The sequence below is a fragment of the Grampus griseus genome (assembly GCF_964374135.1).
Source record: "Grampus griseus genome assembly, chromosome: 11".
Taxonomy (NCBI): domain Eukaryota; kingdom Metazoa; phylum Chordata; class Mammalia; order Artiodactyla; family Delphinidae; genus Grampus; species Grampus griseus.
The window spans coordinates 9,697,088-9,724,446 of record NC_139005.1 but is presented as its reverse complement, the minus strand read 5'-3'; the positions used below and the strand labels follow the sequence as shown (position 1 = coordinate 9,724,446).

General features: G+C 45.9%; 1 protein-coding gene across 1 annotated transcript; it reads left to right on the top strand.

Annotated features, from left to right (window-relative positions):
* Positions 1 to 39: 39 nt before the first annotated feature.
* GPRC5D (G protein-coupled receptor class C group 5 member D) lies at positions 40 to 7,975 on the top strand (the record flags this gene model as incomplete). Its single annotated transcript, XM_082666754.1, is given in 8 exon segments — positions 40 to 154; positions 157 to 724; positions 726 to 813; positions 817 to 870; positions 874 to 913; positions 6,506 to 6,558; positions 6,560 to 6,574; positions 7,904 to 7,975. Coding segments are annotated over 8 exon segments (1,005 nt in total).
* Between the last annotated feature and the right edge of the window lie 19,384 nt (positions 7,976 to 27,359).

Below are 27,359 nucleotides of genomic sequence, written 5' to 3'. Positions count from 1 at the left end.
ACACAAGACCATTCTCGTGAGGTCCACCTACAAGTCACCATGAATGAGGACTGCGAAGAGTCCACTGGGGACTGTTACTTCCTCTGTGACACCGCGGGAGCATGGGGCATTGTTCTGGAGTCCCTGGCATCAATTGGCATAGCAGTTACGGTTTTGCCACCCTGGCATTTCTCTTCCTCATGAGAAGGGTTCAAGACCGCAGCCAGTGGAATGTCCTCCCCACCCAGTTCCTCTTCCTCCTGGGTGGGCTGGGGCTCCTCAGCCTTGCTTCTGCCTTCCTCATCCAGCTCAACCAGCAGACTGCCCCCCTCCGCTACTTTCTCTTTGGGGTCCTCTTTGCTGTCTGTTTCTCGTGCCTCTTGACTCATGCCTCCAACCTGGTGAAGCTGGTCTGGGGTCAAGTGTCCTCCTCTTGGACGACGATTCTGTGCATTGCTATCGGTGTCAGCCTGTTGCAGACGATCATCGCCACTGAGTATGTGACTCTCATCGTGACCAGAGGTACGATGTTTATGGATATGACACCCTGTCAACTCAACGTGGACTTCGCGGTCCTCCTGGTTTATGTGCTCTTCCTGCTGGCCCTTACGTTCTTCATCTCCAAAGCCACCTTCTGTGGGCCGTGTGAGGATTGGAAGCGGCGCAGAAGGCTCATCTTCCTCACCGCGCTCATCTCCATCATCATATGGGTGGTGTGGGTCTCCATGCTCATGAGAGGCAACCCAACGGGACGACCCTGTCCTCTGCATTGCCCTGGTCACCAATGCGTGGGTCTTCCTGCTGCTGTACTTCATACCAGAGCTGTGCTTTCTCTAGAGATCGTGTCAGCAGGATTGCCCTCTGCAAGGCAATGCCTGCCCACTCCCAGCTTAGGAACGCAGCTTCAGAGCGGAGAATCAGCAACTCTCAAGAGGTACTTTCCTGGGGAGCTTGGGGAAGCTCTCCCGTAAGAGAAGCAGGAGAAAAAACAGGGCAAGAGGAAAGAAAAGGGAATGGTCAGAATTTAGGTGGGTGACGACATAGCTCAAGCCTGGAGACGGGGACACTCAGAGTCAAGGTTAAACTTTTCTGAATAATCAGTTCCTCCGAAATACAGAGATTTATGGGGAGAGGCCAAGACAGAAATGATTCAAAGGCCCTAAATAGAAAGGGTGTGGCTCTGAGTATTCATGCTGGATAAAGAAAGGCACCCACTATAAAATGAGTTCACCAGCCCCAGATTAGGCGTGGGCCATGCCATTGCATGACACATCATGCTAAGTGCAGATGTTCTGGTCATCAAGTGCAAGAGCAACCCTGGCACCAGTGACTGACATTTTTCAAATTTAAGTCTCAAAGCTGACTTGCCCAGATATCATAACAGACTGATCTGTACGACTCATCACCTCATTAGAGTCTCAAAGCCCAACGACTTCTGGATTCCTACTTTGCAAATCATTCACTCCTTGAAAGCCTTCGAGGTTTACACGAAGTGACAGGAGGAGCCATGAAGTCAGAATTCTGAGCAAGAGTCTCAGATGTGTCATCATTAATAGAAATAAAGAACTTGCTTATGTGACATTTTCATCATAATTTCTGGGTCGGATTTGTATCCTTATATAAGACCAAGCCACCTGACTATATGCTGTTAAAGAATAAAATATATTATCCATGATAACAAGGAGGCTTAGACCCCAACAAACGGGGGGAATTAGTGGCTAATTTCGGTTATCTGGAAATACGTCAAAACTCATTAAGCCCTTTCTGAAATATCCGGCCTATTATTCATAACCCAGCATCACAGTTTTACATCAAATTTTGTGTCTTAATAGGCATCTGATTTCTCACAGTGTATTTCTAATGTGCAAAGATGATGTTATTTTATATATTGTATAGCACACATGATGCTCACCAGGCTCAAAAACATGAATAGAAGGTTTCCTTTTAAATCAGACACTTTTCTGAGCTGTAATCTATGGCTAATTACATACTCAAATTCAATCCTGTTCAGAGGGAAGCATCCACTAATTCTTTTCAGTTCAGTTGACCACGAGTTGGAAATTGACACTATACATCCTTCTTTTAAGAGTTTTTCATTGCTTTTGATGATGTGAGGTTTGGGGCAGAATTGCAGAGTCTATCTTTCTTTTTTTTTTTTTTTTTTGTGGTACGCGGGCCTCTCATTGCCGTGGCCTCTCCCGTTGCGGAGCACAGGCTCCGGACGCGCAGGCTCAGCGGCCATGGCTCACGGGCCCAGCCGCTCCGCGGCATGTGGGATCTTCCCGGACCGGGGCACGCACCCGTGTCCCCTGCATCGGCAGGCGGACTCTCAACCACTGCGCCACCAGGGAAGCCCGGGTCTATCTTTCTTGAAACTACTTCTTATAGTTCTCACCGAAAAATAGGATAAAACTTCTTTTGTTTGCTTTGTTGCTGTTATGTTTCCAGGAAACAAAAGTCAGAGAGAGAAAGTTCTTAGAGTTTCATAATACCCAAAACCCACTGGGACTTGTAATGATCAATTTTCCATACGCCCAAAAGACTAGGCAGGTGTTTAAAGTGTTCTAAGAAGTGTCTTAGTGGAAAAGCAAGAGCTTTCAAAAGCACAGTGTTTCCTTATAACTATCCTTATTACTGGAGCGTGGTTAGAAAATCCATTTCTGCCAGTGATAGTCATTGTCAACGTAGCTCAATATTTTGTGGCAGAAAAAAAATCGATAGTGTAGAAAAGAACATATAGATTGCTCTCCAAAACTAGGCAGAATAACCAGAAACTTAAGCTTAGAGAAGGAAATCAGAATTTAGGTCACCTAGAAAAAGTACAAATATCAAAAATTAGAAGAAAGATTAAAACGCAAGAAAAAGTACAGGATGACACCTAGCTAGGAAAAACATACAAAGAGATACAAAATAAATAAGAGTCAGACCAGTACAGTATAATAACAGTAACAAAAAGAAAATCCTAAGTGTTGCTGTAGGTCGTGAGCTGACAGTGGGAGCCCAGCTCAGGGGTGTCTGTTTTTGTTTGCCTGAGAAACAATCGTAGTGCTGTGTAAACAGACAAGTGGTCAGCTGGAACAATCAGGCCATTGTTCTCAGCACCTGTCAGTCTGACAAGAATACCCTTTCCAGCACTGAGATCCACTGATGAGAAGTGTGGGAGAGGCTGGGTGGAAAACCACAGAGATGATGAAGGGGTTATAACATCAGACCTACGTGGAAAGGTTAGGACAATGAAACTGAGGTGGTAGTTCTTAAGCTCTATGTGTCTTTCTCATGGACATTCAGGTTCTCTCTAAACTCTGTACTGAAACACAACAGTCCATGAGGTGTGCATCTGTCATGTGACTCTTCTGATTTATAGCTATGACTCCAGTCACATAATTATTTGATTTACCACTGGGTTGTGAGACCAGAATTATTCCGTTGAAAGAAGAGTTAGACAAGAGGGGATTAGCAGGGAATTTCACACGTATGAATACCTCTCTCCAAGAGGTTGCTGTCCTGCTTTCTGTCTCCAGCTAAAGACGATGGGTGGAAAGAGACTCAAATCGAAGCACAAAGCATTTAGATTAACTACGAAACTAAGAGTTGGTACCCACTGAAATAGATGAGCAAAGCGGACTAAGGACTTCATTTCCTTGGAAGTCTTTCAAAAGATTAGTCTTTATCTCTCGGAAGTGGCTTAGGGACTTAGTTCGAAGATATAAAAACATCTTGATGGAGAATGAAAATGAAATCAGGCATATTACTACAAAACACCAAACAAAAGGGTATAAATATTCTTTGCCCCATGTTATAAATGTGTTTCTTAAAAACTAGACTGGGGCTTCCCTGGTGGCGCAGTGGTTGAGAGTCCGCCTGCCGATGCAGGGGACGCGGGTTCGTGCCCCGGTCCAGGAGGGTCCCACATGCCGCGGAGCGGCTGGGCCCGTGAGCCATGGCCGCTGAGCCTGCGCGTCCGGAGCCTGTGCTCCACGACGGGGGAAGCCACAGCAGTGAGAGGCCCGCGTACCGCAAAAAAAAACAAAAACAAAAACAAAATACTGTAGTCTGATTGAACTTTTAAAATCAAATGCTCTTTTAACTGAGAATTTTAAATGTGATGTAATTTGCAAGGACCTTAAATATGGACTATCAGCTATGAATCTTTGTTTATGAAGGGAAACTCCTGTTCTAATCATTGTCTGCTTTATCTGTTTTAGATGAATTAGAATATTGTTATATCAAGTTTGCTAAAAGCAAGACCCCTGTATGTTTTAAAGGATCACATAATTGTGGGCATTTTTTCTATCCTGTGTTTAAATATCTACAGACAAATCTAGTATGATTTTTTGAAGGTATTAAGACAGAAATAATGAGGCTATGAAATGTAAAAATGGGTCAATGAATATCAAATGATGTAAAACGAGAGAAAAATGTTCTTGCAAACAGAGGTCCTTCAGATTGTTTTCCTTACAGCAAGTACCAGGCATACCAAGTTCTGGCAAACATAGCCTTTTTTTGGACAATTCTCAACATTTTTTGCTTCAAGGTGCCCACCTTACTAGGAGAAACCAAATTTGGATGGTCCCAGGCAGTGTCATTTTTGTTTGTTCTTTCAGGGGGACAAGCCTGAAAACCTCTCTTTGTCACCCTCTAGAGCTACAGGTCACAAAGAGTGAACTGGCGTAAAGTACAGAAGAAGACGTGGTCTGGGCAAGATTTGCTTGGTGTGAGGACAGACCAGGCAAGGATAATGACCTTCTCCTTGTCATTATGCTTGGGTGACAGCAGAAAGGGTGCAGACCCTGTCCTCACATGCCCTGTCTTCGAGGCTCAGCTCTGCTTCTTACCAACGTTGAGACCCAACCAAGCTCCCCAGCCTCTGGGAACTTAGGCTCCTCGTAGTGAAGTGATGGTCACAGTGTCCCTGCCCCCTCCAGGTATCAATGTAAGGTCTTACTTACTCAGCTCGGATCCATACCAGGAGCTGGTGGCAGGATTAATAGAGAGAAACACTCGACTTTTTGGTAAATTCATGAACAATAACTCAAGTTGGAGAACTAGGCTTCTCTGATTATGATCTGGTCTGATGAGAGTATTGGAGGAACACGGGTTACCAAGGGGCTGAGTGGGAAGGAGCCTTGTTATGCTGCAAGGCACAAAGTTAAACCAAGGATTCAGCTCATTTCTGCTGAAAGAAGAATGTTTTATTTTCACGGGATTCAATCCCTCTAAAAAACACCAGTAGGAGAAGGATGTCGGAGCTTCGATTATAACTATACCACCAACACCACCGCCAATAATAATATACAAAGGGAAGCACTATGGTGCTTTCTATACTTCATGTCCTATTCCAAGGGCTTTATAGATATTGATAGATTTAATCTTCAAAGCAACCGTATGAGATAGATTGACTATTATGATCATCATGAAACTCCCATCAGGAAACAGAGGCAACAAAACATTAAGGAACTTGACCGCAGGTAACGCAGCTAACAAGTGAGAGGGCAGAACAGTCCATGCTCTCCTCGCTGCAGCCACCAAGCAGGAACAAAATGACACGGCTACGTCCCAGACCATCAAAGGACAACTATGTATCGAGCAAGGACCTGGTCTAAGAGACAGACGCAGCTCCTGCCTTCACAGAGCTTACAGGCTTGTTGAGGAGACAGATATTAAACAACCATGTGTGATTATTCTACGACAGTATAAAATGGTCTTTAAAAATTATGTCCAGTTTTTTTCTTTTCTTTTTTTTTTTGGCCACACGGCACAGCCTGCGGGATCTTAATTCCCAGATCAAGGGTCGAAACCATGCCCCCTGCAGTGGAAGTGCAGAGCCCGAACAACTGGACCGTCAGGGAATTCCCTATGTCCAGCTTTTAAAATTGAACCAAAGCTTGAAGAGTATCAAGGCTAAAGGGACTTTAGAGATGATGTAGTGAAGGCCTTTTATTTTACTGCTGAAGACAGTGGGACGCCCAAGGTCACGAAGGTACGAAGACCCGGAGCCCGTGCTGACGCTTTTTCTGTAGAAAGTGATGTGAGCCTTCAGCCTCTTCAGTTAATAAACACAGACGCGCTTCTCCGGAGCACACAAATGTGATCCCTAGGCAACCTTCCTCAGAAGCTTTAAAAACACTCTTTTTAAAATCACAGATTAGGGGCTTCCCTGGTGGCGCAGTGGTTGAGAGTCCGCCTGCCGATGCAGAGGACACGGGTTCGTGCCCGGGTCCGGGAGGATCCCACAGGCCGCGGAGCGGCTGGGCCCGTGAGCCATGGCTGCTGAGCCTGCGCGTACGGAGCCTGTGCTCCGCAACGGGAGAGGCCACAACAGTGAGAGGCCCGCGTACCGCAAAAAAAAAAAAAAAAAAAAAATCACAGATTAAAACACACACACACACACACACAGCCTCAGTGGAGAATTCCTTTTCAAAGGGTCAGGAGCCTCTTTGCAAGCCATTGAGTCTCTTAGTCCTCCTGTGCTGTTTCCAGGTAAATCCGTGACACTAAGCCAGCCCTTCCCTCCTTTGACTTTCAGCCCGAGACAGTGATGGAGCTGAGGAGGAAGTAGCAGTAACCGAATATGGTACCCCCAACTCAGCAGCAGGTAGATGTGCTCGTCTGCATTCTCCAGGGAAGCACAGAGCAACTCGCTCTTTCCTTCATCTCCAGCAGCCGTACTGACCTGAGCGAGGAGAGGCAGGGCAGGGTCATCCCTCCAGGCATGGGAGCTTGAGCCATCCAGACGGAATCCACACCAGGGCAGTGCAGCAAAGCTAAATCAGGCCTTTGCCTCTGCAGGAGGCCCTCCCCATCCCCCATGGCGCTATATTCTGATGCAGGTGAATGTCCCTGAAAGAAAAGGCAGCTTGAAGGGTTTGTGTGAGGGTGAAGAGATGCAAGCTCACGGCTTTTTGCCTTGGGGACGACAGGGGATTATAAATATGTATGAGTGTCAGATCTGTTCTTATTATGAGTTGTCTAAATGTATCCTCTGGGCCATGTTGGCTGCCTCTCTGAGTCACTGTCTAGCTCCAGCAGCCCAGGCTGCCCCGAGAACTGGGCTGGGTCTGTCAGCATCATCTGGACGCCCAGATGGGTGTACCAATTTTTTTAAATTATTATTTTTTTTTTTTTATGGTACGTGGGCCTCTCACTGCTGTGGCCTCTCCCGTTGCAGAGCACAGGCTCCGGACACGCAGGCTCAGCGGCCATGGCTCACGGGCCCAGCCGCTCCATGGCATGTGGGATCTTGCCGGACCAGGGCACGAACCCGCGTCCCCTGCATCGGCAGGCAGACTCTCAACCACTGCGCCACCAGGGAAGCCCGGGTGTACCAATTTTAATCCTTGCCTGCAAAAACAGAGGGACACGGCTGAGTAGGACTGGAAGTAACTTGGATTTGTGCCGTGATGGCTTGAAGACACACAAATCCGAACAGCTAAAAATACCACTTTGGGACACAATTGTTTTATTATAAGGATCACAAGTCACTGAGATCCGAGAGGGAAAGCCATGCTCAGGCTGTTTGTTCAATGAACCGTACTAGGCAACTCTAACTAGATTAAACCCTCTGGTCTGTTATCTGAGAATTTGCCTTTTCCTGGAATGACACACAGACCAGGACGTAGCTATATCATTTGCTGTAATTAATCCTCCAGAGGGCCTTTACACGACGAGAAAATCTTTACTATCCCCGCCAAGAATTTCTCGGATTATTTTCTGTTTCCAGTAATCCTGCAAAAACATTCTTGTTAATGGCTAAGAGGGAAGATGGTAAAGTAGTTGTGATATGGATAGGTTCAACATTTTTTCCTTTTTTTTATTATCAAAAGATTAAATGATGGTGAGATGATAATATTTCAAGCATAGTTTTGGAGAGTATTATCCCCTATGTTGCCTCAGAAAGCTGATGGTGGCATTTCTTCTTTTGCAGACTGTTGATCCCACACAGGAGGATTTCATCCCTTGGGCTAAAGTAAGCCCTCAGCAAGATGCAGAATTATAAAGTCCACAGGAAACACGGGTAGTGAAAACCCAGCATATCATCCTAACGTAGCCCTGATGGGCCACTGGGAAGCCCATCTGCCAGCAAAACATCGGCTCATCCTTCCTTCCCTGCCACACAGTCCTCTCCATCCATCTGGACCCTTCATCAGGAGACTGCCCCTTCAAGCATAATTACAATCTTGCTGGCCACCCTACTGTGACTATGTGTCTCTTTCTTCATTCTTTTTCTTTCTTTTTTTTTTTTTTTTTGGCTGCGTTGGGTCCTAGTTGCACGCGGGATCTTTGTTCCGGCGCTGGAGCTCAGTAGTTGTGGCACACAGGCTTAGTTGCCCCACGGCATGTGGGATCTTAGTTCCCCGACCGGGGATCGAACCCACCTCCCCTGCATTGGAAGGCGGATTCTTAACCACTGGACCACCAGGGGAGTCCCTCTTTCTTCATTCATGTAACTGAAAGATTCCCTTCCCTAGTAATGCTAGGACAAATTGACACCTCTTACTAATGGGACCGAAAGACCTCAGTTTGATGAAATTAGGGTCATGCTAATATGACAAATTATAGATGTCAGTAGCAGCTTAGTACTGGATTACCCCTCTAGTCATTTTTATAAAGGGCCCCTAAATATGATGGACCCAGAATTTGCAATAAAATTATAGCAGAACCCTCAGGATCCCCACAATTGTGCATCTCATGGGCTTGCAATCTGGCAGGTTTCTCCCATGATGTTAGCACCCTCATGACAGTGAGTACGGCAGCAGATGTGACTGAGGTCAATGACCTGCTTTGATGAACTAAAAACAGCAAAGGAAGAGCCACCCGAGTTGATGCTCATAAAGGATTTCAGGTGTACATGACAAGGAGAGTCCACCTGTCTTGACGTTTCTAATGCACCGATGCCTCTGCCCTAATTACTTTTCCTTCATCCCTCATGCAGCTTCACATCCTTCCCAGTGGATATATACATCCTTAAGACCCATTTGTTAGATATAACAGGTATAACAGGACCAGAGTCAGAGGCGTGTTGCCCTAAGGGTTTTTAGAGTCTAATTCAGCCTCCCACCTCGCAGATGAGAAAACAGAGCCTCGGAGAAATGGAATGACTTGTCCAAAGTCACACGGTAGTTTGTATTGGGCCAGGTCTTCTGACTTTCAGGCCACTCCTCTCTCACTCTACAGGCTTCTCCATGCCTTATTTCTGTATTAACAAGGAAGGCGTGCACCCTTGAGAATCAAATGTGATATTTCAGACCAGTGACTGTTGAGCGCCTGCTATGTGAAAACACTTTGAAAAGAAACTAAGACTCCATATATTGGGAAAAAAAAGCCCTTCTAATGACCAGTGCACAGCACGGATGAGTATTTCCCAAGCACCTGCAAGGTACCAGGAATGGTTCTCGGACTCAGTCCTAGGCAGACAAGGCACACAGCGCTGCTCTGACGGGGCTTATGTTTTTCATGGGGGAAGATAACACAATGCAGAGAATTTCAGGAACACCACTTCCTCTGTTATCAAGTCCAAACACATACTGCTCACAGCACAACAGGCCAATCAGTCCAGAGACAAAGTGTTGGGGCAAAGAACGGCAACTTTATTCGGAAAGTCAAAACACTGAGAAGATGGAGGGCTAATGTCCTAAAGACCATCTTAACTCAGAATAGAATTCAGGCCTCTTTTATGCTGAGGGACAAGGGGAAGCAGGAGGGTTCAAGATTGAAGGATAAAGGTGGATTGCGGGCTTCTTGGGGCCACCTGGCCTTCAAGGGAAGCATAACTTTGTTCTGCTTGCTCACGTAGGCTGGATCACGAGGCTTCTGCAAAACTTCACGTTGCTAGCCGTTATTTTTACTTTACCATTCTTCTCTCTGCTTAGTTGCAAGGTTTCTAGGCTGAAAGAGAACTTATCTATAAGTAATAGCCATAACTAATTCAGATCCAGTCCGTGGTATAGAAACTTTCTTCACGAGCTTAATGAACTATTTGGGTACAAGCGACATTTCTCTAATGTTTGACTCTTGATGTGCGAGGCTAAAGTGATGGAATACACAGGCTGAAGAATGAGAGAGGCAGTTTCAACATGGTGTTAGTTCTGTTCTTCCTCTGTGACACCTCCTTTTACAGACAAGGAAAGGGACTTGCCCAGGATAATATGGCTTGCTAGGGGCAGAACCGACTAGAATCCAGGTCCCCAGCTGCTGTTCGAGGGCTCACCCTCTACACAGCGTTCCAGCGCTTTCACATATGTTTCTGCTGCACTCAGATTACCTGCTCCTTTTAAAAATCTGTGCCCTGAGCAATGTTCTCAGCACAAGCAAACACCTAGGTGAACGACCAAAGAGTTTGACCTTCTGCCCTTATTGGTAATAAAAGAATAGAAAACGTCTAAACATTAAGACTCTGACCAGTGGCATACTATTCAACAAACCACATAAGAAACCTAATTTGAGACAGAACAGCAAGCCGTGCAAGCTTGCATCTGCTCTGGAGGAAAACTCTCATCGCTGATCCTCCTAGATTTTATCCCCAAAATGATGACAATGACACCTTCAACATAATTTTGTTTGGTTTGGTTTTGTAGGTGAGAGGTGTTTAAGTCAGCTGACAAATGTCAATCAACCTATTAAAGTCACACAGGATGGCTAATATTGTTTCCCAAAATGTTTTCCCTAAAATCAGTAAAGGGAAAATTGAACCTCTTTGTACCAAATTGCCTCCGAGGTTTATAGCACAATTTTATCAAATTTTGGACGGTGCATTAATATTAGTTAGATTTGGGGGGTTGTAAGGTTGCAAAGTATCTCCTTTAGGCTGTTTCAGGAATGGAGTTGTAAGGTTACATGTGGGAGGAGGGAGCGAAAACTCTCTCCGGGAACCCACTACAGCCGCCGGCTTCATGGAGATGGAATACTGTCAGGTGTTGGGTGGACCCTGTTGACTCTTGCCCCAGCCCCACAATCCCCCTCAGCCACTTTGATACTTTCCTCACTATTTCCTTTTGTGGTATCTTCACATGTCCATCCACCCACTAGCCGCTGACTTATTCTCTCCCCATATGTCATAATTCAGATTCCTGAGAGGGAGTCTGCTTGGGCCAGCTGATCATCATTGTCTCTGATTGGGTACTCCTTTGCCTTGGCCAGCCTCTTCATTTACATTCAGCCTGTGGATTGGATGCCCTTGGATCCCGTACCCACCATTGGTCCATTCAGCTATGTGTGGCTTGGTCTTGTGGTGCAGACTTGATTGTATATATCTGCTCCCTCAGTGAGATGCTGTGGGCAGGGAATTATCCTCTGGGCAGCTAGGGAAGGTATAGCATGCACGATGAGTGACCTACTCCGGAGAGATTAATCCAGGAAAATATAATTTTATGAAATTATAGAATATTTTAGTGAAAATACCATTTCATTTCTTTTGAGTTTATGCAGCAATTCACGTAAAGCTAAAAACCTCAATAGTCTTCTAAGTTGGGATCCATGAGGAACCACTTAAAAGAGTAGATAAAACTAGTTATGGGGCTTCCCTGGTGGCACAGTGGTTGCGAATCCACCCATCAATGCGGGAGGCACTGGTTCGAGCCCTGGTCTGGGAAGATCCCACATGCCACGGAGCAACTAAGCCCGTGTGCCACGGCTGCTGAGCCTGCGCTCTGGAGCCCGTAAGCCACAACTACTGAGCCCGCGAGGCACAACTACTGAAGCCCATGCGCCTGGGGCCCGTGCTCCGCAACAAGAGAAGCCACCGCAATGAGAAGCCTGCACACTGCAACAGAGAGTAGCCCCCGCTCGCCGCAACTGGAGAGAGCCCGCGCACAGCGGTGAAGACCAAACGCAGCCAAAAATAAGTAAATAAAATAAATAAATTTTTAAAAAACTATTTATGATATGCATATTATACTCAATTACTCAATTCAACATGGAGTATCTGAAGATCTATCATTTACTGAATGCAAAAGCTGTTTATTCACTTAAATATTTTAGATCATCCTCTTCCGATTTTATCTTTCTGATTTTATTCATTTACCAAAAGAAAGGGTATCAATGAAAAAATTCATTACAAAATACCTTCCTCCTGGAGGGAATTCCCTGGTGGTCCAGTAGTTAGGAGTCCACGCTTCCACTGCAGGGGGCCCGGGTTCAATCTCTGGTCAGGGAACTAAGATCCTGCATGCCACGCGGTGTGGCCAAAATAAATAAATTCAATAAATAAATAAAATAAGATAAAATAAAATAAAACACCTTCCTGGTAGAGCATGGCTGGTTTGCTCAGTAGAGCATGGTGCTAATGAAATACCTGCCCAGGTAGAATTAATATATCCTTCATCTTGATGATTTTTTTCCTCATCCAGAGCATCAAAGATTTGTTTCTCTCTACATTAAATTTCATGATCTCTCCATAAGCTTAAAGCGTCTTTTACTTATGCCTTATTTCAACCTGTGATCTGGTCAGGTTAAAGTTTCCTCATTCTCTCTACCCATTATTCCTTCTTCTTTCTTCTTTTAAACAAATGCTCCCTTTTCCTAGGATTATATCTACTTCATATTGGCCAGATTCATGCCTTCTTATCATTCTTTTCCTCCTTCCACAATCAGCTCCGAATCTCCCTTTTCCCAGAAACTTTCTCTGATGACATGGAGACACAGGGCTGTCACACACCAAGCCTTACTTAACTTATGGCAGAATAAAAGTCTCTTTTTTCCTTCAAACTCAGATGGTAAACAAGATACTTCTGTAGCATCTTTCTCTGAATAAGCCTAATCATCTATTTCAAAAGTACACAATTCATGAGAAATAAACTAGAAAATCTTGTTTTTTCTTCCTTGGTACAAAAGCCTCTGTATTTTGCATCTGAAAGAAGTGCTTCTCAGTTAACATTAAATGGGAGTGAACATCCTTACCTTCTGAAAAGTCAAGCTTGACACCTGAGTAAAGAAAGACTTTTTCTTGGAGTTGTTTAAAATGTCTTTTTTTTAAAGATATTTATTTATTTACTTATTTTGGCTGTGCTGGGTCTTAGTTGCAGCACGCGGGATCCTTCGTTGTGGCGCGAGGGCTCTTCACGTTGTTGCGATACACAAGCTTCTACTTGCGGCACTCGGGCTTAGTTGCCCCGTGGCATGCGGGATCCTAGTTTCCCAACCAGAGATCAGACCAGCGTCCCCTGCATTGCAAGACAGATTCTCAACCACTGGACCACCAGGGAAGTCCCCGGAGTTGTTTAAAATGTCTTAATGGCTCAGACCAGTTTTGAGCTGCTGGTCTCCAGTGAGAGATCATGTTTGCTACTCTTCAAAGATAGATTAGTTAGAATTATGTTTGCATTTTAACCTATATCAGAACTTATTTATTCAAAGGACTTCAAAGTGACTACCTCAGGAGGCATAAAGATCACCATTACTTAAAGCATTATTAGAATGACTTTCCTGGACAGCCTTCAAGAATGTCTCAGGGGGCTTCCCTGCTGGCGCAGTGATTAAGAATCCGCCTGCCAATGCAGGGGACATGGGTTCGAGCCCTGGTCCGGGAAGATCCCACATGCTGCGGAGCAAATAAGCCGGTGCGCCACAACTACTGAGCCTGGACTCCAGAGCCCGCAAGCCACAACTACTGAGCCCGTGAGCCACAATTACTGAAGCCCGTGCGCCTAGAGCCCGTGCTCCGCAACAAGAGAAGCCACCACAGTGAGAAGCCCGCGCACCGCAACGAAGAGTAGCCCTCGCTCGCCACAACTAGAGAAAGCCGGCGTGCACCAACGAAGACCCAACGCAGCCAATAAATAAATACTAAATAAATAAATTCATTAAAAAAAAAAAAAGAATGTCTCATTAAAATCAGAGGGATTGGGTTGCTAGGATGGCCAAACTGTCAGATCAGAGAGGTAAGTTCAGGAATGAATTCCTACTGCTGATCTCATCAATCACTCAAAGAACTACCAAATACACTTTGGAAATACCATCTGCTATCTTTCTGGATTTTTTTGTTTAATCCTTATGTGCAGGCAAGGTACACACTTGCAAGGCATGTTGTTATTTTGCAGATGAAGAAATTGAGGATCAAGGAGATTAAGCCACTTGACCAAGGTTTTAGATAGTAAGAACCCAATTCTGGCCACGCCACGCAGCATGTGGGATCTAGTTCCTCAACCAGGGATCAAACCCGGGCCCCTTGCACTGGGAGCGTGGAGTCTTAATCACTGGACCGCCAGGGAAGTCCCTGGATTTTGCTAAAGATAGTGGAGCTATTAGAACTTGAACCATATTTAGGATGTGGTTAAATCAAGTCTGGGTTTGGAAAAGAATTCTCTGGGCAGACTTTTTTTTAATGTGAAAATTTAGAGGATTATATTGACTTTTCTATGTTCTTAGAGAAACCCATTCCCATCTAAACGTTTGATATTTGATCTGAGATTTATTCACATTTTTACACATGAATTCTTTAATTGGAGATTAACGTAATTTTTCATTTCAACAGGATTTTCACATGATTACTGTCACAAATTGTGGGGTCACAAGTTCTGTGTCATCACAGGATTCAAGATAAACTAAACTGGTAGGAATTTCAGTTGCCATCCATTACTGTCCACTAACTGTAGGATAATGGAGTCTATGCTGTGAAGCAGATAGAGAAGAAGCTATCCATTTTAAAAGGTGTAAAACACAGACAAAGAAAAGATACAAATTAGGGCATTGCATATATATTTCAATTTGTAGAACTGACGCTTCTGAACTGTAACATGTTCTTTATATGATATAAATGCACTAAGGGAGCACATTGCGCTTTTAAAATTCCTTTTTGAAATTCACCCCTTAATTGTTGTTATTAAGAGTCGAAGGCTTTGTAAGTCTTCCACCTGCGTATAGGAGGGGGGCTGGGCTTTTAAAAATATATGCCAAAAAGGGAACGTTTGGCTGTAGTTTCCACCTGGACTTCATTTGCACGCGGAAGAAACTTGTATAGACTTCATCTTCAGCTCATTTTTAAATTCCTGACTGTCTAATTCAGTGGCCTCATTCCCAGGGCAATTTGTTTCTGGAAAAACTGAGCTTTCCAACTTTTGTTTGGAATATATAGCTGATTCAGACTGAAAGAATGTTTTCTGTGGTTCTGTTCTTATTAGGGGTTTGTTTTAAAAGCAAAGGAAAATCTATGGAAAAGAAATGAGAAGATACCTATAGCAGGAGGAGATCTTAGAACATAAAGATTTGGGTTGCCTGGTGCAGTAGACTAATAATAATTCATTTTTAAATAGAACTTAGTTTTTAGCATCTTACAATTTGCAAATGGTTTTCACATCCACTGTCTATCTCATGTGATCTACTGGATGGATTAGACCGTTTATTTATTTATTTATTCTTAAGATACTAAGAATCTAAAACTGCCCTTGGGCCACCATCACTCGGCTGTTTTGTACAATACAATCTGAACTATAAAATAAAATAGACACATACGTCCAAAGAATCCTTACTTATGGACAGAGATGTCACTGAAAGGTTTCCAAAACAGACTGTGCTTTAGCTATAGCTGTTATTGCCATGTCCTGCCGTTGATAATGCATTTTTCTGAAGGCCAAAACAACTGGTAGAAATGGCTTATTTAGGAAATAAGAAAAGTCAGTCAATTTTATGGAAACTGTCAATTCTGGGAGTCAGCAGTGCTGGTTGCCAAATGTTTCCAAACTCTCCTGCCGTCCAGGCCCATGATAGGATGACACTTTCTGTCCCTCTTGAGGTTGGGTGGGACCACGCATTAATTCTGGCCAATAAGTCGGAGCAGAAATGACGTCATTTCCGAAGCTGATTCCAGGCCGAAGCAATTAATTGTTGGTCCAACAAGGTCAAGAACTTTTTTCCTCCACCGTGTGGCAAGCAGAGCTTCAAACAGTGGCTGCTGCATCCGTCTGGGGTCCATGATGAACATAACGGTGTGAGCAAGAAATAGAACTTTCTTATTGTAAGCTGCCCAGATTTGGGGTTGTTACCTGCGCCTGCCCAGCCCAGCCTGACTGACTGTCATAGCCACTGAACAAATTGTCTGGTACCTTAACGTAAAACAAGGAGGTACTTGTCTGAATGTTTTACTTTACCGCTTGTTCTTCCAGTGTTCTACAAAGGCATCCTTAGATTAAAGAAAAACCATCCTGAAGTTAACTGATATAGGCCGGACCTCTCTGCCAGGCGTGTGGCTTTACAGCTGTTCACATAATTACACTTCACTGGGACAGCTGCCGTCATAAAAGCATGCAGAGGGTGAGGTGGTAACTTAGAGTCACTCTGTCTCAGAGACCGAGGGCAAGAAAGACTTCCCAGTAGAGGTCAAAGCTTGAGCTCTGTCTTCCATGGGAGGTAGGCAGGAATTCATGGGGCAGATAACGTTGGGAATGATACTTGGAGCAGCCGCTAACAGGGCGTCTTTTTTTAAGTTAGAAACACGTGCCCCCTCTGGGTGGATGAGTCAGAAAACATGCCCGCAGCCCCCAGGGATGCAGCCTATGCTAGGGGCACGGAGCTTGGTAAGCGGAGCAAGGCTGAATTCCAACCCCACTCACCATCTCAGCCAGGTGTCTTGGCGCAGTGCAGAAAGCAGCAACGACTATGCAACTGACTGCAATGACCCAGATTTGCAGGGCAGAAAACATGCCAGTGCAAAGGCGTAGCTGCAAAGAAAACCAAGGCGTATTGGAGAACTGCAAGGCATTCATTATTGCCAGAGCAGAAACACACAAAGTGGAAAGCAGTAAGAGATGAGGCTGGAGAACTGGGCTTCCTCGGCTCACACCGGGCTTATATCCCGAAAGCAGGAATCTGGATGTGGGTGTGAAGGACGTGAAAGGAGCGGCCGATCAGCCTGGAAGCTGGGGCCGAGGCATGTGTACCCCTGAGCACACTTATCAACAAAGCCTCCCACATTTTGAACCTAATGGAAAAAGTTAACAAAAGCTCTCCAGTCAAAAAAAAATCTAGAGCCCTTCATAGCACAATCTGTTTACACGCCTTTGTCAACCCTCAAAAACCCCTGGGAGGGACCTGACAGGCACACCAACCCCGGGAACCACAGCCTGATTGGAAAAAATTGTTCCTGTTGCGAAATAACGCAGGGTCGTGAAACAAACAAACCGTGACAGCCTGTTTTTTATAAAATGTCTCTGTGTTGTTGATCATGGACTTTTTGCACTAATTTTGGTTTTTCAAAATATTGTAATTTATCTTGATGACTGACGGTTTTGGCGCTCCCTTGAATTTTGTGCCGGAGGCAAGAGCTTCGCTCTCCCCACCCTGGCCCCAGCCCTGCCGATGGATCAGATCTGCCTGGTGGGAAAGGGTGGGACGGCGGCTGGAGAGGGAACCCTGGCTGATGTTAGAATTACTTAGGAAGTTTTAAGAGCTCTCCATGGCCTGACCTCACCACAGACCAATTTAAATCAGAATTTCTGGGAGTGGAGCCCAGGCATGGGTATGTGTTTTAAATCTTTCCAGATGATTCTGTTTTGCAGCCAGGCTTGCAAACCACTGCAGTTAAACAGATATTTAGGCTTCGAGGTACAGATGAATACAAGGCCGTGGAGTTCCACCAGAAACAGAGAGAGAGTTTCGGGAATGAGCTTAGAGGTGGAGGTGGGTGTTGTGAGAGGAGATGTGCTTTTATGGGGAGCGTGAGGAAAGGGCCCCAGAATGCTTAGTGGTGGAGAAACCTGCCCCATCCCTAAGGGGATTCTCTCCTGATGCCGTTGCTTTCACAGCCACTTCCACCTTTAACACTGGGAGGTCTCCACCAAGATCCCTTCAGAGACGGAACCGGAGTCCTGTTTGCAGAATCACACTATAGCTCCAAAACAAGAGAGCAGACTGAGGAGTCTTCCTCTGGGTTTGAGTTCAAAGGTGGGGAAGGCAGCTGCTGGGGCTTGCCTGGAAGATTGGTGAATTAGAAAATGAGGACAAATGTGGCTAACTCTCCAACGCCTTTCCCCACACCTGCCCAATCAGAAGAATCATCCGGGATACTTGTTACAAATATAACTTCTCATACCTGGATCCGGACCTACTAAATCAGAACCTCCAGAGAGGCCCTGGGACTCTGCCTTTTTAACAAGTTCCCATGGGACTCTTAAGATAGTATGAGTTTGGCAAGTGCTGCTCCGTTGACAAGAGAAGGCTTCCTCTTTGCTCTGGTTTGGAGCAAAGACTACCTGGGCTTTTCCAGTTTGGCCCGAGAAGGCAGAAAGTGATTGGCCTGATATGGCCTAATCAATGGAAAGATTTTATGAGTCAGTCCCGTCCCTAGGAACATTCAGCTTCCAGTTTGCGTCTTCTTCTCTCCCTTCGTCCCGTGTAATGTTCAGCTCACGCCGACCCCACGCCTGCTGCATCCCTGCTGACCCTCGCCTACTCCCATCCAGTCCCCACCCAGGACACACTCACCCAGTTTTCCTAAGAGAAAATGTTGCCAGAAGCACCTTACTGCCTTGAAATTTAAGAAGATAAATCCCTTCCGAGCCTCTTTGCTGACACTCTCATCTATTTCCAGCTGGGTCTATACAGTCTGAAAGGTCCTTGTTCACCCATTTGGTTCAAGTCAGTTTAGAAAAGGAACGCACTTGAAAAAACAACGGTTGCCATCGATCTTGGCGGGGCTGGGGAGGGGGGAATCAATCGAAAATGCTTCTTTGATTTTTGCCTCAGGGGCTGCTTTTCTCTTTTCTCATATTTGAAGTTTGTTCTTAGTAGTTCTCCTAGGAAACAGCACTTTCCCAAGCTTGACAAAGAAAAGCCTCAGGGAAATAAAACTTGGACGTGATGAAATGCACTCAGCCCAAAAAGTAAAGAATTTCCTTTCTTTCCTCCAAGCCTCAGGCTTGTGAATAGCTTTTATCACATTGGAGTTAAGTGTTCTTGTACAGAAGCAAACAAAAAAATCGGATGGTTGATCAGCTGAAATTCATCACAATTATTTAAAGATAAATGACACCGAAGACACCAGAGCAAACTAGAGGGAATCTGACAGCGGTGCTCTCTGAGGGAGGAGTCATAATCCTAATTAACCTGTCACAAACAAAAAAATTACCTTTCTCCCCCAAAATTTATTGGTTCCTACAACAAATTCTCCTATGTGTGCAGGCACTGTGCTAGGCCCTGGGGCTACATGAGGAAACAAAACAATTTTCTGTCCTTCTAAAACATTCCGAATAGTGGGAGAAACACAAGTAAAAACACAGAAATATAATTGCAAATTATAAGCGTTCTGAAGCAAACAGACTGATGACTCAGAAGACCAGCTGCTAGGGGAGACCAGCATTAAATAGAATGGAGGTGGGCGGCCTCACTAAGGAAGCGACATTTGAGCTGAGATGCAAACGTGAAGGGGAGGAGCTGCAGCGGTGGGGGCGGGGAGACTCCAGTGAGAGGCGTGTAGAGCTGGGCCCCCTCGAGGGAAGAACTGATGGAGAAACTTGTCTCAGAAATGAGTGACTGAAACGTTAAGAACTCGGGGACTTCCCAGGCGGTCCAGTGGTTAAGACTCCACGCTTCCACTGCAGGGTACACGGGTTCGATCCCTGGTTGGGGAATTAAGATCCCGCATGCTGCACGGCACGGCCGGGGGTGGGGGTGGGGGGACATTAAGAACTCTACCCGGAAGGGTCAGAACCAGATAGGAGAGAGGCATTGAGTGGAACGGATGACAAGGGTGGCAAAATGTTGATTCCCTGGGCACTGGGGCAGCAGGCAGGGTTTGGGGAGACCAGAGACCCAGACTGGCTATGTGGGACAGTGTATAGCAGTGTCCATTTACCCCTGTGAGCCTTAAATTATTTGTACCACTTCTAAGTGTCCCAATAGGTGAACTGATTTGAAGGCCCTACTTAATTAAGGCTTTAGGCCCAAACCGAACCATCTCGTGAAAACCTACTTGGGATTAACCTTGACTAGGTATTTAGGTTATATGCTCAAATTGCTTCACTGTCTATGGAAAGGTTTTTTCAGACTGGAATGCATTTCCGGCTGATGGGACACTCTGAGAAAAGCAGGGGTCTGGGAAGCTGGAGGAAGTGGGGTAATGCCGTCTGGCTGTGACCCAATCCTTAGGGTACGTGAGATTGTGGAGACCAAGGTCACAGGGATGGGTCATGCACCCTGAGTAAGGGACAGTGGTTGGCATGCATCCCTTCTCAGCTACACACTCAGCAACCTTCTGATCTGCTACTGATTTGAATGGAAATATGTTTTCTTTGGCGTGATAATATGTATGCATACAGGCAGCGACTGGGATCAAGGATAATCGTTTCGTCACACTTGTGAGAATGGCTCTCCGTACCTTACAGTTCCGTCTGATCTGTGGCTATAGGCAAGGGTAGATATGTGTATTGCCGGGGGGAGGGCTGGGGGGTGGAGTGCACATATGCTTACACAGGCGGACACCTCACACATGTACTGGGGTTTCAGAGACTCCCATAGGCTGCTGGAAAATATATTTGGAGCGCATGAAAACTCTTCCATTTATCCCTTATGTGGACTTGATAAAGAACAATTTTTTTTCTTTTTAAACCAAGGCCATTTTTTTTTTTTTTTTGGTCGTGCCATGTGGCTTGCGGGATCTTATTTCCCGGACCAGGGATCAAACCCAGGCCTTGGTGAAAGTCCTAACCATCCTAACCACTGGACCGCCAGGGTATTCCCAAGAACACTTTTTCCCCCATCCTCTTGTTTTCTCCTAAAATTAAATGCAACACACACACACATACGCATGCACACACCCCAGTGACCTGGGGAAAATAAACGGGTTCCGGTTTGGTGTGTCACTGCCTCCAGGTGCAGTGTGTCAGGAAAACGAGGGGACAGAGGCCCCAGCCAGTGCCTTTGAAGGGGGTGCGGAGGGGAGGGGGGAGGGAGGGTCAGTGCAATCGGAAGAACCACATGCCGGGGTCTGTGCCTTCAGAGGCTGCTTCACCTCACACCGTCCCCCTCTTTCATGATTCAGGGAACTTCTGGGAACTTAGAGGGAAAAGTAGCCATTCTTCATAGGCGGTTCTGTGATGAGGTCAAACCCATCTGCCCAATATCACAGACAGCTCATGACACTCTGGGAACTGGAACTTAATGTTTTCCTGAATTTCTGATTCTTAAGCCCTTAACTTTTATTTTTCACCTTACAATGCTTTTTTCTTCATTATTTTGCCATTATTTGGTTGATGTTACAACCCTTCCTCCTGCCTTTCAACCCTCTCTCCCCATCTCCTCACCCCACTCCCACACTTTCTCCCCAACACAGCCCTGATCCTCCCCCTCCCCCTCCTCCCCCTTCCTCTTCTTCTTCTTCTTCTTCTTCTTCTTCTTCTCCTTCTCCTTCTCCTTCCCCTTCCCCTTCCCCTTCCCCTTCTTCTTCTTCTTCTTCTTCTCTCTCTCCCTGTCTCTCTGTCTCTATCTCCGTCTCTGTCTCTGTCTCTCTGTCTCGACTAGCTGAGTACAATCAGATGCTCCCTCTGACCCTCATCCTGGTTCCCAAGTGTTCACAGACTTCATGGGCTCATGACTCAGAGGACTATGCTCATGCTGTACAGGCGCAACCCACGAGCCTCTTTGATTTTGCTGAGCAATACGAATCATAGCGCTCTCAGGCCATGAATCCCCCTTGAAGAACAACACGGACTAGTAGTTTTTGAACTTAAGACATGGTAGCTTTTGAGTAAAGAACTAAATCAGGCAATATTTCGGGCATGGAGTGCATGTACCCGAGGCAAGGGGTAGGGGCACACTGGTTTTTATAAAGTTCAAGTATCGTTGCAGAGGATTCTACATCGTCATCATCACGTCCACAGTAATGCAAAATTAAACATAGCACAGACTCTATCCACAAGGCACCTTCCATTCTAAAGCAAGGCTCTGAAGAAGGGTTCTGTAAGATGGATTAAGACACCCAATAATAACACTTACTAAAAGGTGAGGGCACCAGGAACAACAACGCGGCAAGTAAAAGTCCAGAGCCCAGAGGGTCACAAGAGGTTATCTAGTCCGGCCTCATTCCTAACACACAATTCCCCACATCACCCTCAGCAGAGCACCCTTGACCTTGAACACTTCCAGCAAGAGGTAACCCACCCCTTTGCAGGCAGCTCTTCTGGGATCCATCTCCCTCGAATTTCTAACCCTGGAGCTGTCTGCTGTGCTGTCGTGATTACAGGTAGGTGAGGCGGGCTGGAGCTGTGCATAGGAGATCCAGAGATGGCCCTCCAGCTTTGACTCCCAGCCCTCCCACTTGGCAACCGTGTCACCTTGGACACTAGTTAACCTCTTAATGCTTCCATTTCTGCAGCTGTTCAATAAAGAGAGATGATGATCCTCATAACTCGTATGTTTTTTATAAGTATTAAATTATATGAAACAAGTAAAGCACTTAAATGGAGCCTGGCATAGGGGAAGCACACGATAAATGTTAGCTGTGATGATGGTCATACACCCTGCAAAGTCTTCTCCTTTCCAGATGAAATATCTCCAATACCATCAACCATGCTGTATCTCATGTCTTTCTAAAAATAGCTCCTCCGTTAGAAGCTCCTCCATTACGGTGAGATGCACAGGTATGGATTTAATATTCTGATGTGGTATAACCTGCCCCGAGTTCAGTGGGAAGAGCACCTGCCTTGACCCAGATTTCACGGTGGTATCAGGGCTGCCTTCGATTGAGTTGCCTTTTTGTCTGCTTCGTCCTTATCAGTCTTATAAACACCTAAAACTACCAGGCTTTTTTCATAAAAATTGCGGTCGAACCAAGACTTTCCAACCTATACTTATGTCATTTATTCCGGAGGCATGAATACATTTACATCTATTAAACTAAATGCTTGGTCTGGGATCTTTATTCCAGTCTACTGCAATACATTTGTATTCTGGTTTCATTATTCAGTCTTTCCTAATGTTGTGTCATGTGCACAATTTGAGAAATATGCTTTATTTTTATCCAAGGGGTCAATAAACATGTTACCCAAACAGACCCAAAAACAGAGCCCTGTGGGACACCACTGGAGACCTCAAGCTAATAAATGACCTTTTCTTGGATGTTTGACTTATGACTCAACCTAACTCTATGATCATTAGACCTATGATCATGATCATGAAGATAGCTTGTTCATAAAGATATCATGCTAGACGCAAACTATTATATATAGAATGGATAAACAACAAGGTCCTACTGTATAGCACTGGGAACCACATTCAGTATCCTGTGGTAAACCATAATGGAAAAGAGTATGAAGATGAATATATAGATGTATAATTGAATCATGTTGCTGCGCAGCAGAAATTAACACAGCATTGTAAATCAACTATACTCCAATTAAAAAAAATGTTTAAAGATACCTGCTAAAACAATGTATGCTTTTACTATTTCAATTTCTTGTGGGTAAAAAAACAGTTGATCTGGAATTATTCCTCCTTAAGAGAAAGGAAGTAGCTTTACATAATCACAGGGTATGGTGCGAACTTCTACCACCATGTCCCAGAGCTCAGGGCATAGCTACATGGGTTTCTCAGAGCTTTTTAAATTGAGTTGATAAAAATCCAGCAGGTTTGGTAGATCATATTGTGGAAGGGGATCTGACTCAAAGCAGCTGGTAACCAAATTTCATTCAAGTTTCATCTTCTTTTCTGCTGAAGATCGTGGTTGGATCTGGTGCTTGAGATCCACTACACACACAACAGCTCCTTGCAAAGTTTTCCTAAGGACTGCCTCTGAAATCTGCCATCAGAAACCGCATAGGGTAGTGATCATTTTGTAATGAATATAAATATGGAATCACTAGGTCGCACGCCTGAGACGAATATATTGTAAGTCAATTATACTTCCATCTTAAAAACAGAAAAAGAAATCGCATAGGGAGTGAGAGATTGCCAAGGGGATCTATAGCTCCAGGCAAAGGAAAAGAACAGGGGCTGGGTATGGGTTTTTGACACAGGCTGGGACTCAAGGAAGTGGAAGGATTATTACAGCAACTGGGAAGATGAACTCTTGCCTTCCCTTGCAGCCCCTCCTTTGACAGAAGGAGGCTCGTGTGGCTTGGAGGTTGCAGAGGAGTGACCTGGGGTGACCCAGAAAATGTCAGTCCTCATCCGGTCCCTCTCCCCACAGCTTCCATGCCCCGGGGGAGGGATGCCTGGAGGAGAAATGGGGGGGGGGGTCAGGAAAGGCATCTGGGGAGGCAAAGGAAGATGAGAGGAGAGCTTAAAATATATGCTGACCACAGTCATTTTTTCTGATTCTTTCCTCAAACACCCCCTTTGGGAAAAAAAGTATCTAAAACAGACCACACAAGTGTTGACAGTAGAAGGAGCGCAGTACCAGAATTCTGAGCCCAGTTGCATTAAGTCCTTCAGGACTGAATTCCCTCCTCTGTAAAATGAGGGCTGTGGTTACCAACTACGGAAGCTCTGTGACCTTCTCAAACGCTACCGTTTTAGGCAGTGGAGTGTCCCACTCTGAAGGGTCAGGGAAGTGGTGGTAATCAGGAGGTTGCAGAAATCGGGGTCAGGCACCCAGCCTCTGCCACACAGACTCCTCTGCATACCTGGAAAACTTGAAGCCAAGGAGGCAAATCATTATCTGCCCCGATGGAAGGGATGCCAGAAAATGACCACAGGTGGACCACAGAATTTCCAAAGGCAGCTGGCTATACCCTGGAGGCCGAGTTCCCAGATCCGGGGTCTCAGCAGTCGACACCTGAGAAAGATTTTTCTGAAGCTGCTACCTCCAGTTCTAAAGTAATCCCGTGTTTCAGGGTGGGGCTGGAACAGTGGCAAACCTGCAAACCCGGTAGCAACAGGAGGAAGTGGAAAAGGAGGGAAAGATTGGCGGGGCTCAGTTCGGTTCTCAGGGATGCTGACAAGTCTAGAAATGACGGCAGAAAACCCAGAATGCGTGGGGAGGGGATCTCACCGCTGCATTTCCGGGGCCAGACCGTACTCTTGGTTTTGGCAAACTTTCCCTGACAAAAGCCAATGTTCTCACCACATAAATACTCTTCGACGTTAATAACAACAGCCTATGAGACCAATATCTGTAGATGCCCGGCTGCATGCAGATGAGCTGGAAATACCTTGGAGAGTTTCACAAAAACGAGACACGGGGCAATGAAGCTCCGGGAAAGGAGACGGAGCGTGGATTCTTTAAAGAAGGTGGGAGGGAGAATGCAAACGGCTCACACGTTCACGCCTTTTAAAATGGGACACGTTTGCCTCAAGCCATCTGAGTAGCTGCAGCCCTGCCTCCGTACTCTTCACAGAAGAGCAGCTGTGGACTTAGGCTGAGTCCCTGAGGGCCGATACCTGAGGTGTCACCGCCATCCAGTGGAACCAGGGGGGATGGCCGCTGCGGACGGCCTCAGCCTAAAGTGAGAGGCAGAGACGACACTCGGAAGGTTGTTGAGCTTCATTTCATTATCACCCATTTAGTTACAAGGGGATGCCGTTCTGGTTTCCAGCCGTCAATCAACCGACGTCACTCAAGGACCAGGCTGGGCTGAATGCGCACATTCTATGTCAGCCCCGGTGGAGACGGACACTCACAGGAGGGCTTTGAAACGCTCTTCTCCAGTAGCATAGCGATCCTCAGATCCCCAAACCTCCAGTCCCTGAGATGTCCCTATTTTAATAAAAGCATTTCATTATGTCCAGAAGTAGCATGGGTGAGGGGACAGGGGTGACAAGTGCTATTTGCATGGGCAGCATTCTTCTGCCACCTGGAAAGTAAAAGAACTCAGTGAGGTGATGATCTACTTGTCCAAACTGTACTTCTTTCTTTTTTTTTAATTTTTTAATGTTTTGGGCCATGCCACGTGGCACATGGGATTTTAGCTCCCCAACCAGGGATCGAACCCATACCCCCTGCAGTGGAAGCGTGGAGGCTGAACCACGGGACTGCCAGGGAAGTCCCCAAACTGTATTTCTTGGAGGAGAAACCAATCTCCAGCGATGGGTGCCACTTCCGTGCCCTCTCCTGTCTTTTGTTTGTTTGTTTTTAATTAATTAATTTATTTATTTATGGCTGTGTTGGGTCATTGCTGATGTGGGCAGGCTTTCTCTAGCTGCGGCGAGCAGGGGCTACTTTTCGTTGTGGTGCACAGGTTTCTCACTGCAGTGGATTCTCTTGTTGTGGAACACGGGCTCTAGGCGCACGGGCTTCAGTAGTTGTGACACGTGGGCTCAGTAGTTGTGGCTCGCGGGCTCTTGAGCGCAGGCTCAGTAGTTGTGGCGCATGGGCTTAGTTGCTCCACGGCATGTGGGATCTTCCCGGGCCAGGGCTTGAACCCCTGTCCCTTGCATTGGCGGGCAGATTCTTAACCACTGCGCCACCAGGGAAGCCCCCCTCTCCTGTTTTTGAAGAGGCTTGAGGATGGCCATCGTGGGCTACAAAGGCCTGGCACGTTCTTTCCTTAATAAGAAAGCAAATTCAGAGTACTTTGTGGCTTTACCTCTCCCTCAGCCCCCTTTGCCTGGTTGACAGGCCAGAGACAGAGAAGGAGAGAAAGGAGGGAAGGAAATTCATGTTTCTTGAGTATCCACACTGCAATAGATAATATCCATGAAACGATATTGTTTTCTCTTCACAACAAACCTCACTGGGTTATGGCCTCTTTGGGAAGCCTTGAATGGTCCAGAAGGATCCACATCACCATTTGTAATTCCCCTTTTCAATACAAAGCTGGGCTAATGTGAGTGCGAAATCATATGGGAAACAGTCAACTAAATATCCGTGGAATGTCAATATCCCTAATTCGGCAAGCCATTAATTCCTCTCCAACCTCTCCCCAGGAAACTGGGTTTTCTTTGTGATGAGAAGCCAAGCGTCAGGCTCTTAGGTGGTAACTCCCTAACCCAGCTATAATCTCGTAAAGGTCATTCAGTTTCTGTGCATGGGGATTTCTTTTTTTCTTCTTCACCCAAAAGTGAGTTTCAATTGCCCCGCCCCACAAAGCCGTTTCTGGGATTAAGCAAATGATCATTGTTAGGTACCCTTGTCTTTTCCGAGAGATATTATGAACCAGTTCTGTCAAATTAGGGATCTGGATTTATCCCCTCCTACAATTAAACTTCAGATGAAACGAGAAACTGCCTCTGAGGTCTCCTCCCTGTCTGACCCGGGCTGCCAAACCCCATTCTGAAGTTGCCACTCCTCTGTCTCCTGGAGCAAAACCTCAGGTCCATGACCCTTCCCAGCTTCCCCCTCACCTTTGCCGCTCACCCCTAAAACTGGGGAACACACACTTGTCGTAGACGTAAGGAGGAGGAAAGAAAGGTCAAGTCCACACCCAGTGGGACTGAACCTTGAACTTCAGCTCCCACGTGAAGACGAGAGCGAGCCTGCGACTCTCCCCGTGTCCGGTGTCCACCGCTCACACTGCCAC